This window comes from Pyrus communis, chromosome 9 (assembly GCF_041283825.1).
Source record: "Pyrus communis isolate YQ-2024b chromosome 9, ASM4128382v1, whole genome shotgun sequence".
NCBI lineage: Eukaryota > Viridiplantae > Streptophyta > Magnoliopsida > Rosales > Rosaceae > Pyrus > Pyrus communis.
Genome location: NC_142573.1, coordinates 16166840 through 16178346, shown reverse-complemented (window position 1 = coordinate 16178346; position 11507 = coordinate 16166840). Strand labels below are relative to the sequence as shown.

At 36.1% G+C, this 11507-nt stretch overlaps 1 protein-coding gene across 2 annotated transcripts; it reads right to left on the bottom strand.

The window, feature by feature from the left end:
- Nucleotides 1-1830: 1830 nt before the first annotated feature.
- LOC137738943 (protein ANTI-SILENCING 1-like) lies at nt 1831-11114 on the bottom strand. 2 transcript variants are annotated; one of them, XM_088699513.1, is made up of 13 exons: nt 10624-11114; nt 9623-9977; nt 8575-8743; nt 7365-7544; nt 7016-7281; nt 6392-6418; nt 5580-5672; nt 5049-5127; nt 4828-4915; nt 3707-3815; nt 2759-2875; nt 2261-2328; nt 1831-2172 (listed from the first exon to the last, which is right to left on the bottom strand). In XM_088699513.1, exons 1-12 carry the CDS (start codon nt 10668-10670, stop codon nt 2278-2280), a joined length of 1581 nt encoding a protein of 526 aa, XP_088555639.1. In that variant the 5' UTR covers nt 10671-11114; the 3' UTR covers nt 1831-2172; nt 2261-2277. The 2 variants fall into 2 exon arrangements, with proteins under 2 accessions (XP_088555639.1, XP_068334514.2); XM_068478413.2 differs by having other exon boundaries at nt 10755-11114.
- Nucleotides 11115-11507: the final 393 nt, after the last annotated feature.

Sequence of the window (11507 nt, the reverse complement as noted above, 5' to 3'; positions counted from 1 at the left end):
TTGAGCAAGCTGGTAAGTTAGAAAAAGATAGGGTTTAGGTTTTCTTTCAAGCTGGTAAGTTAAGATTTAGATCCAAAATTAAAAATTTTGTCAACTCTCCATTATTTATTATTACGTGAGCTACACATATTAAGCTAAAATGGAACTTTGTTAATTGTTAGCACGTGGGGCTACATGTGAGGCTAACATTATCTTTTAGTCTCACATGTGAGCCTTTATGTGCTAACAATTAATAGAGAATTAATGAAATTTTCTTCGGGTCTAAATCCTAACAGACTTCATCACAACTGCTTAAATCCTAATTTTTTTACCACAAGGATTATCTTCCAACTACCCTATCACTACAAAGACTTATAATCCAATTAAGTCTAATAAAAAAGAATGGAGGTGGTGGAGAAGACTTGCTCACAGTAAAAGCCTTGCACATAGATATCTTATGTTCTTGCATGTAGGGGTAGGCACGAGCTAGGTCGGGCCAAGTCCAAATTTAGAGGAACCAGACTGGACCTGTTAAAAAATGCAAATGGACGGGACGGACCAAGTATATGAATTTTGAGATTTGAAACCGGATCTAACCCGACCTGTTTGAAACGAACTGATTCAGGCTGGGTTGGTCCACGGGTCCAATTACATTTTGTTTTTCTTTTCAGAATAGATCACAAAGGGGTGAATACATCTTTCACAACCAACCACTAAAAAAAAAAAATTACATGTTTCTTAAATTCCCATCTTTCCCTGCCAATATTAACAAATAAGAGCTTACAAAGATGAGTTCACATTCAAATCCAATTAGTATACATTCAAATCCATCAGTAACTTTTGAAAAAACTCCTTCCACCTGCTGTGGAAATGTGTTTCCTAGGCGAGGTTTTCTTTTATTAACTTTAGTTTCATATAAGCACCCACCTTTTGCATAAAGAACTTCATCAAGAATTTGTGGACTGGAAGATAACGAAATTTGGAAATTTGGAAGTTAGGAATAGACAATGTCTTTCCAGATGCAGCTAATACAGTGACAGTAGCAACAACCATACATGCACCAGCAGCTGAACCACCGGTGGTGAATCAGTGGACTGGGGTGACGAATGTGAATCAGTGATAGTCCAACAATAATGGTATGTACCACTATGTGATACCCTTTTTTTTCTTTTTCTTTTTTTCTTTTTTCAATGTCTATTTTGTTGAGAATGAATCTCACGTTAATGGAAAAAAGGAACTTTACATGAGTTTATAGGTAAATTAATCTACTCTCTATATTGCCAATTGGTTTTATAGTGGAACATAACGTCATAACCAGTGCAAAAACAAAAATCCGTTCGATCCTTACATGCAAGATTTAATTATTGATTTTCCGAATCACCCGGTATGAAACGACTGGTTTTAAAGACGAAAACTTGGGTAAAAGATGCGGAATACCTGTTACTTGGTGCTCACTCTCAACCGAGCACCCACAGAATCCGATTAAAGCAAAAGGGAATATGTCTGCGGTAGCAATTCAAAGACCCAAAACAAGTGAAATTCTTTGTCTGGGATTCTTTCTTGCATAAAAACTAGGCCCCATCCTTTTGTTCTTCCCTTCGCGGGTACAACGGATTTATGCTTTACGGTGTAGTAGTATTAACGGATACACAGATCAAGACGAGTAGATTAGTAACACGACGAACCAACAACGCTATAGCCACATCGAAAAACTACTCATGCTAAAGAGAGGACCAAAAAACAGGCTGTGTATTAAAATCACTCCCAGCCACCCATTCACAATGAGTCAAATATGGGTATACGTAAGAAAGAAATGCAAAGGGAAAACACTGTAAACACAACGATGCAAAATTAACAGTCAGCCATGAATGGTGAAACTCTATATTTAGGCGCATCATAACGCTCAATTTGTAGTGAACAAGCGTTGTTACAAAAGATGCACGTATCACAAGCTGACCTAAAACTATCCTTGGAATAATTAAGATATGCTACCATATGAACTCAATTCTAATATTTCCTCCCAAGATTGCAAAATTATATTTGATCAGATGACAGATTTACACAAACCTGACGTCTACGTTGTCAGCGATTTACAACAATCCTCTACGTGGGCAGGACCCTGTATGCTGTCCAATTTACGGGGCAACCCTTGTCTGACTCTACCGTAATCCACAAAAGAAACACAATTTTCTCCTTCAAAAAATATAACAATGCTAATTTCAGCCAAGGATAGTAAACACAGCCAACACAACAACAATTTCAGCCAAGGATGCAAGCTCACCAAGAGTGCCTAGCTAATTACAATTGCTTTTTCACTGTAATACCATCTCCAGTCTCCTTTTCATGTTCCTGCAGAGAAGGGGCTCCCAAGGGGAGGAAAACTAAAATATTAGAAAGTTAAAAAATGAAGAATTATTCCCTAATATTGGGAGACACGTAAAGTCGGAAGTCCCAAATCTGTGAACAAAGAAAACACATCAAATGTTTCTTTTTCTCACAGTACTGAATTTTCTAAAATTACCCCAGGTCAGGTTTAAAAGTGTAAGAAGTTTTTCTTAATTGATTGCAAAATTAAAATTTGTTTTACATAGAAACAGTTTGACTAGTGGCCCTTCGGCAACTAGGATGAAATTAAAATTTGTTTTTCTACACCGAAACAGTACTGTGCTTGGGACATCGAACAGAAAGTGCATGAATAACTTCAGAAAAAATTGTATAGTCTACATTAAATATCATGGCAAAATGGCTAGTGTGCTATGATTAGGAAAATTCGGAGCACCTTGTATAAAGCGTCCCACCATAAATCTGACTTTTGCTGTAGAAGACACCATTCCATGGCCATGTCGTACTCGATTGTATTGGGCTGAGAACAGTGTGATGTTGATACTGCCTTTCTCTACAAAAGGAACAAGAAAGAATTCGTTCATATGATTATTAGACAGGCATTGGCAAGCCCACTATACATTGTAGTTCATTAAAGTCTCCATCCAAAATCATCGATGCAAAAAATCAATCCAAAGACCATTAAAACATCTAATTGTATTAACATAAACAGATGAAAATAGTGTATCCGACAAACATTGAAATTATCACCATTTACTTTCGATTTGGCTTATTGTTTGCAAGAATGATCCTTGAGTGGACCTAAAATATAGCCGACTTGGATCATTAAGCTACAGTGAAAGTGGGCCACAATGTATCCATCAAAGAGGATCCCGCAAGGGAAATACATTGGGGTTAAAGAGATTCTGATTTGACTGATATTTTTACAGAGATGAGTCCTAAAAGAAATCCTAAAATATGGCCATTTCGGATTGTCAAACTACATTACAGGTTGAACCGCAACAATGTGTCCTTCTAATAACCCCATTTAAGGTATCCCTCGATGAAACATGCATGCATCAGTAGTTGAGAGGTACCTCAAGTAGTGTTATTAGAAACAGTGTTTGCATCTTTTAACTTTGCAATGTAGTTCAATGATCCAAGATTTCTATCTGTTAAGTCTCCATGCAAAAAAATCAGCTAAATTCATAACCATTAACTGTTTGAAATGGTGATAGTATTGGATACTAAATAATGCCTATATTGTTTCCAGTATAGTTTATTTTTTTATTTTTTATTTATATGCAGGGATAATAATTTAATGGAGACTTGGAAACAAACGATTCAAATTATCGAACTACATTGTCTCCGTCAACTACTGTTACTTGAGGGATAGGTTAGTCACCATTTCTTCACGCTGACTATGAAACCTGAGTTTGGGAATGCTCAGATGTCCAACAAATCTCGCCGCTTTGTCAGGCACTTTTAGAGTTCTTCTGATACCAATGATAGGTCTGCAAAATCGGTGGAGTTGAATCATTTCATAACTTGTACCAATTTAACAGTTGCCTTTGTAAATGATTTAAGAAATTAAAGCCCTAAGTCTTTACAAAGCAAAACGATAAAACATATCATTTACATTTAGTCATTTGAAATAACGAGTACAACGATTCTCTTATGTGGTATACAAAGGCATCATAGTGGTAACTAACTTGCATTTGACACCATAAAAAACATGACAAGCATCAAACATATGTGAATCACGGCAATGGGTGCATTTTGAAGATAATCCAAGAGGAAGAAGTGATGTAGGACAGAAAAATGATTGGAGAATTGGTAATTCATGTGTTAAAAGATTATTTGCTGTTGCCATATCCCGAAAGTGGATGTTTTGTACTTTTCAGGCTATTCGGATTGACATAACTTTGGTTGGCATGTTTGTTTTGGGTCCATAAAATATGGATTTGAAGAGAACGACAACATCCACATGACTTCTTGTTTCACAAGCCTAGTCAGAAGTTGGCCAAATTCCAGTGTTTAATTTCCAAAAACTAGATTTTAATATTTGAGGATCTTTCTAACATTTTGTTATTTGTTTAATTCTTTTCTTATTTGATTTCCTAGGGCTTCTAGGTTAAGAACATTATAAATAGGTCATCTTGGCCTTAGGTTTGTAATCTTATTCATATTATCAATCAAATTGGAGTTTATTCTGTTTTTCTTCCTAGAGAATTCTAGGGTTTACTAGCCAAGGTAACATTCGAGCTTCCTTGTTATATCTGCTGCATCAAGGAGGAAACAAAAAAAAAAAAAGGAAAGAAATAACATCGAATGATTGACAGGTAGAATGTTATTGTGCTAGTCATTCTTATCAACCATAATGATTTACAGTTTGTCATTTTCAAACAGATTATTTTAATAAATTTCACAGAATAATTACGTGGGATCTTGAACACTCCAACACACAGAAAGAGAGAGAGGTATGAACATGCTATTGTAAATATAGAAAGAGAGAAAATAGACTACCTCTTGTCCGCAACAAGGCATCCCTCCTTTAATTTATTTATTGCGGATTCAGCAGCAACACTCGACTTGAATATGACAAAGGCCTTGCCTGTACAACCATGATAGGATAAATGTAATTAGTCCAAAATTAAGTTTCAGCCTCAATAGCATTAAAGATCTACCACCAAATAAAGCATGCAAGCATTTGAAAATAAGTATAGATCCCCAACAAGCTGTTATACCATAGTTTGGAGTAGGATGAATACTGTATTGTAACATTTTTGCCTCAACCTTTTCTCCAAATGCTTGCCAAACTAGACCCTGGGAAGAAAAAGAAATGTAGATTATACAGAATGTCTAACACTAGGTCCGACTACTCTGCCCCTGTAACTTATTTCTTTTACTTCGTCCAGTACATTAGTCATTTCCCACCTAAGCCAGTTCAGCAGCGCTTTTGGAATTGCTTCTAAGTTGAAATGTTTTAGTGCTCTGAGGAGCACGGTGCTCCTCCTCCAAGAAGTGTTTCCAATTGCATTTCCATGAAGCACTCAGTTTTTATTCATGTGGTCCTAAAATAATCGCTTCACACAAAAGTGCTTATGAGAAAAAGTGCTTCGTACAAAAGCACTCTCAAACAGGCCCTTAATTTGGTGCGGATGAAGCCTAGATCCTCTTGTGTGAGAATTTGGAAAAGATGACACAGCATTTTATACTAAACTGGTTTTCTTTGACTGCCTTATCAACTTAATTTTATACACATAGGGGAATATTACCTCTACTTCTGATGATGAATAAGACGGCTCAAGATTGTCTAGTAAGACCAATTGGCCTGCATCTTGAGCTATCTGCAGTCTTTCCTCCCAAGGCTGCAAATTTTGAAATGGATACAAATCTCATCAATATTAACATATCCCAAATAAACTTGAGACTTTTCTTTTTGCATTTCTTTTCAGTTCATTTTATTAACCTTTCATTTAGAAGAAGGGTAATTTGGTAGATGATAAGGGTTCAATTAACTTGGCATACATTGTTAAGAGACCCAGAGAAGAAGGAAGAGAAGTACGAAAGAGAGGGAGGTAGCCAGGTTCTGTTAACTGGACAAACTTTGTTGATGCATTCCCTAACTGCTTAAGTTTTTCCAAACATGGTATCAAAACTTTTGTTTTGGAGGTCTTCTGTCCTAAACCTCTTGTCCTCCGTTGTTCCAGTTATTTGTTAATTCTAAGCATATAAAATATCATATTTTTCTTTTGCCCGCCATACATGTTGTTGCATCTCATGTTAATTGAGTATTCATCAGAAAATAAATGGGCAACCATTTCTTTATTCAAAATTCGTTGAATCCAGTGAGTTATCATATCCAAGGCAATCCTAGACACCAAACAAGTGAGAATTTGATAAGATGAAATAATTTAAACATAAATGAAAATTTCGATATTTACCTTCCTTAACTATTATTGTTTTGTCTTGCATTGCAAGACAAATAGGAAGCCTTTTGACAAAACATTAACAACCATTCATTTGTATGAACAATCAAACAACAAATGGGAAAGTCTAGGAAAGATATTTGAAAATCGAAACTCACTAGTTGCTTGAACCACCTTGTTCTATCCTGCATTCAAGAAACTATATATGTCAGAATATTAACCAAATTCATTAACAAATATTGTGAACAGCTTGTGTGCATGCATGTTTGGAAATCCAGCATACTATTGCACATCCATAGATATCCAAGCTTGGGAGATTAAATAAAATTTCTAGATTTAACATGATAGAATTTGTCAGTGGCGGTATTCCCAAATGAATAAGATGTTACAATGTGAGCAAACAATTATATTATGCTCTAGCACTGTCCCAACTTCAATGGGAAGTTGCAATTGCATAAATTTGCATTCAGGATTATCAGATATAATGTTAGAATTAGAATATACAGCTCATCTAATTCTAGAGGACCATGATTTGATATACTGAAATGCAAGGCTTTGTTTCATGTGAGACTTCATATTCTCAAAAGAACCACTATATATTTCAGACAGCAGGCATGCATTTACAGTTGCATGATTAAAACAACTGAATATAGGAAGCCACAAATGAAAACATAGTAAAATCAAAAGCATATATCAAATTGTATGAGTATAAAAATGAGTAGTTCCACGAAAAAAAAAATCAGGAAAGAGAAGAAAAATAAAGCTGAAAACACTAAACTTACAACATCTGCCTTCTTTCCAGAATTTTCCCCCTTAGTTGAATCTACACCAACTGGAACTCTTGTCTTCTTGGAAGGACGGGTATCAGATGCAGCCATAGGTGGTCGAGGTGGTTGATCTAACAATATTGTTTTGCGTTTTTCTTTCTCTTGATTATGTGATATTCTAGCAGACTGAGTTGCAAATCCATCAAATCCAGGTTGAAGTCTTAATGTCTCATTTGAAGCATATGCCCACCCACCACTACGAACCGTTGGCACTTCCGATTCTGTAGGTGTCAGAAACAGTCGTATTTACATCTATCAGTTAAATCAGAAAGTAACATACAGAGTTGGCATTCTCAGAAATAACCTCTCACTACAAGGTTTATTCTGCTGCTAGACTTGTCAATTTTAACCGGAGAGGGCATCAACTTGGCCGAACCTAACTTGGAAGACACCATTGACTGTCCAGCTGGATCTTTCAAATTTGTCTGGAACTTGGGAATCCTGAGGAGCTTTTCATTGTTTCTCTTGTTAAAATATCTCTCCACTGCATTGCAATCAAAATATTTGAAGACGGTGATAGATATTAATATGTGCTACGAAAGAAATCATATACGGATAACATTTATAATTATAGGGAGACACAAATACATAGTAAATATTAGACCATTCTAAATAGTGCCATGGGAATTTAAAACCAATAAACACATCCACAGTTTTAATTAAAAGAACTTTGATCTGAAATTTAAACGGATATTAAACGCACTCCAGGTCATTGGTGAATCACTTCAGCATTGTTAATGTCTGTTTAAATGTCAGTTTTCACTTTATAGTTCCAAGACCTTGAGTGACATGTAGCCGCCATTTGACCAGGATATCTCACATCAGTTTGCTTTAAGCGATATCATATCAAGAAAGTAATAAATGTTTTGATTTCTTTTAGGATAAATCTCAATAGAATTTAGTTAGAAAATAAGTCTTAAAGCCATTATCTTTTTAACTTCATCGTTGATTACAACAGGTAATTAGTTCTTCGTTCATATTCCCTTTTGAGGAGTTAATGATTTGTTATGCAACAAAGTTGCTCTTTTCCTCCCCACCTTCTCTCCTTCCTCCTGGTAGAGTTCTATGAGCTACAAGTAAGGGGAATTTGATTGTTTCTTAGAAGGGGGTACCAGTCCTTGAGAAATGACATCAAGTTTACAAACATTTATTTGTTATATCTGCAACAGTGTGCTCATTTCTTATGAGTTAAGTCTACATTAAAGATGCAAATGTATAGCACACCTACAAGTATGGAGTCATCTCTTTCAACTGCTACCTAAATTGGTAACAGGCTTTGAAAGTGACAGTAGCATTCTGAATATAAACATATTTCACTATTTTCCATAAACAAATTAGCTTGTAAAGAAGTGTTCTAAATCAAAACTACAGTATGGAAACTCTTGATGGTGGTTCGCTAATCCCATAACAATAGGCCAAAACCGCTACATCCCAACAAAAGTTAGAAACAATACACAATGAAATAACAGGATAAACATGTCTGATTACAATCTAACATCCTATATTTGACTAACCTGTAAGTCCCCTTATTTCATCAGGAAAATTCTCCAATATTTCACACTTTCCAACATCAAATGTACGGCAGAAGAAGTAATTAGCCGTTCTCAACTCTTCTTTAGAGGGCTGACGATTCCTGTCGTCCTTTGATGTGCAGACAACATTGCATTTTCCAGCAATTGCTTCCTGAAATTTGTATTTAAAAGGGTGTCATGCAAATATATTTTAATATAACATGAGGACACCCTTGTTAACTATTCTGTATACATGCAGAAACTAAAGAACCTTCAAATAGTTTCCATATAGCTTTTAATTGAGAAAACAAAGCCAATATTCTGATCTGAGAGGGGAAAGAAGCTGAGAAGAAAGATTATAATATTTAGGCCACAGTTACATAAAAGAAATACATGCAGTTAAGGTTAGCAACTATTATATTTCACTAGTTAACCATAAAAATAAAAAATAAAAAATAAAAACCTATTTCTTCCTATCCCTAACTTGCCTACCACAAACTCATAATATCTCATTTGCACTGTCCAATGTAGTCATTATGCATGAAAGGATCATCTAAACTTGCTGCCCACTATCATACCCTATAACACACTTTACCTGATCACTTTCATTACTAGCAATGCATGAATGCCATGTTATGTAATGATTATGCAACAACAACAACAACAACAAAGCCTTATCCCACCAAGTGGGGTCGGCTAACCCAAAGATTTTCATGCTAACTGATTACTCCTCTTTCCTATTAGTCCATTATTTTAACTTACGAAACACAAATTCTAGTAATAAAGAAACGGATACATGTAATGTGCGAGATGGTTCATCTATTCCAGGTTAACATCCTCAAGCAAAAACACAGGTTAAATTCAAACAAGAATCAAGACGCATAATTATAACTGAAAGAATCAAGACTCGCAACAAAAATGGAATATTTAAGCAAACACAAAAGATCATTGCTCTACCCCTCTTGCCTAACCATCCAATAGTACTCTGCTTAAATGTGAGATGTAAAAATCAACATGATTAGGAAAATATCTCTAATTAAATCTAAATTACCAGAGGATTGATATTGGAGAGGCCTTTACCCTCACCCGAACCTAAAAATAGCTCATTCCAGTGTGGTTCGTAATCACCAAGGAAGTTGCATATCTCAGCAGGACGGAAAAACCACAGGACCCTTACCTTCTTCTCATGGGTCTCTGTTTCAAATATTGACACCAGCTTACCAATATAGGTCTCAAGAGAACCAGCATGATAAAGATATACGCTGTCATAAAGGAAGTACTCAACACCTTCCATCGTGAACGACAAATAGAACTGGGAACCTCTTCTATTCCGATCTCCAGCTTTCTCACCCCACTTAAACTGAAGATTTTGTTCCATATTTGTCTCTTGACCATGTAAAAGGGAGCTGTTTAAAGAACACCGAAAGAAACAATTAACGCTGTTTATCTTTCGAGTGAGAACAGTTCAGTCAGATAAATATCATCATCATTAGAGCTCCAAAGCTTCAAAAACATGATTCTAGAAAGAGAAACAGCACTCCCCTGAGCACGCACCTACACGGAAATCTTGCACATTTGTTAGCTGCAACAAACCCTCTTAAAAAATTTCGACCCGAATATCAAAATGCAGCTCGCAAATCACTCAACACAAGTTTATCTTCAAACAAATTTCACATCCTCCTTGTGTGTAGCATAACTCAATGACTAATACATCAACAAATATCGCCATTACTCGAAAAGATTAGCAACAAAAATGTACATCAACGAAAATCACAGGTTAAAACCCATTTTCCCTTTAAATTTACGAAAACGAGTCACTTGACCCGCACAGAAAGTAGACATACATTTATTGAGTATAAACCCTACTTCATGAATAAAAATGGGAAAAAATTAACTCTGATGGGCCTAACACAATGCCCTAATATCTGAAAATTCTGAAATTTTCACCCAAGAAAATCACTACTAATTCACACTTAAATTTCAAATTAAAAAAATTTAAAAAAAAATGAAAGGAAAAGCAGAGAAAGTAAAGGAAGACGAAGAGACAAAGACCCATTTGGCATTTGGAGAAAAAGCAAACAAAAAGTAGGAAAACCCATTTGGGGAAAAAGCAAGCAGAGCAACAGCTTCTTCGAGCTCCCGACTAAGACTTGCTGCACACGGTTCCAGTGAGAAAATCGTACCTCAAATGTCGACGATCAAAGAACCGAAGAGCGAAACGCCGCGTTTTGGGGTTTAGGGCTTCGGAAAAGTACTTTCAGTGGAAAAAGAAAGTTTTAGAGAGAGATAGAGAGGGGATGAGAGAGAGAGAGAGAGAGGAGGTGGAGGTGGAGGTGGATGTGGCGAGGTTTATGACCAGTACGGAAGGAAAAGTACAGGATAATGCGCTGCCGGTGGAGGCTAACGTACGTGGTAACGCAGAGGTAGGGGTGCGTAGTGTGCACCCAAGATTCGGTTACGTGAATTTCCTGCTTCGGACGTGGTTCTGTGAGTAGCAGCTGAGCTGAGTTGAGGGCGCGAAAGCAAAGGGAGGACGGGGAAGGGATCTCACGCGCCTCTTATTCCTGGTTTGGTGTTGAGGTGATTCTGAAAAAAATTGATATAAAAAAAAAGTTGGGAGCTATTTTTGTGTTTGGTAAACAGCTTCAGCTTTTTTTTCACAGTTTTGGGTGAAAAAAAATCAAAAACAAGAAGCTGCAACACCCAGCTTTGAAAAACCGACTTTTTTTCACATCTGTTTTACATAAAAGTTTACCAAACACTATAATACTGCTTTTTTTTTTTTCAAAAGCACTTTCACAAAAAAGTTTACCAAACACTCTTTTGCTTTATTTCACAGCTGCTTATTCTCACAGCACAGCAAAAGCAGTTTTTTTTTAAAGCACAGCAATACCAAACCAGCCTTTATTCTAGTATGATGAATGTTTAAAATTCCT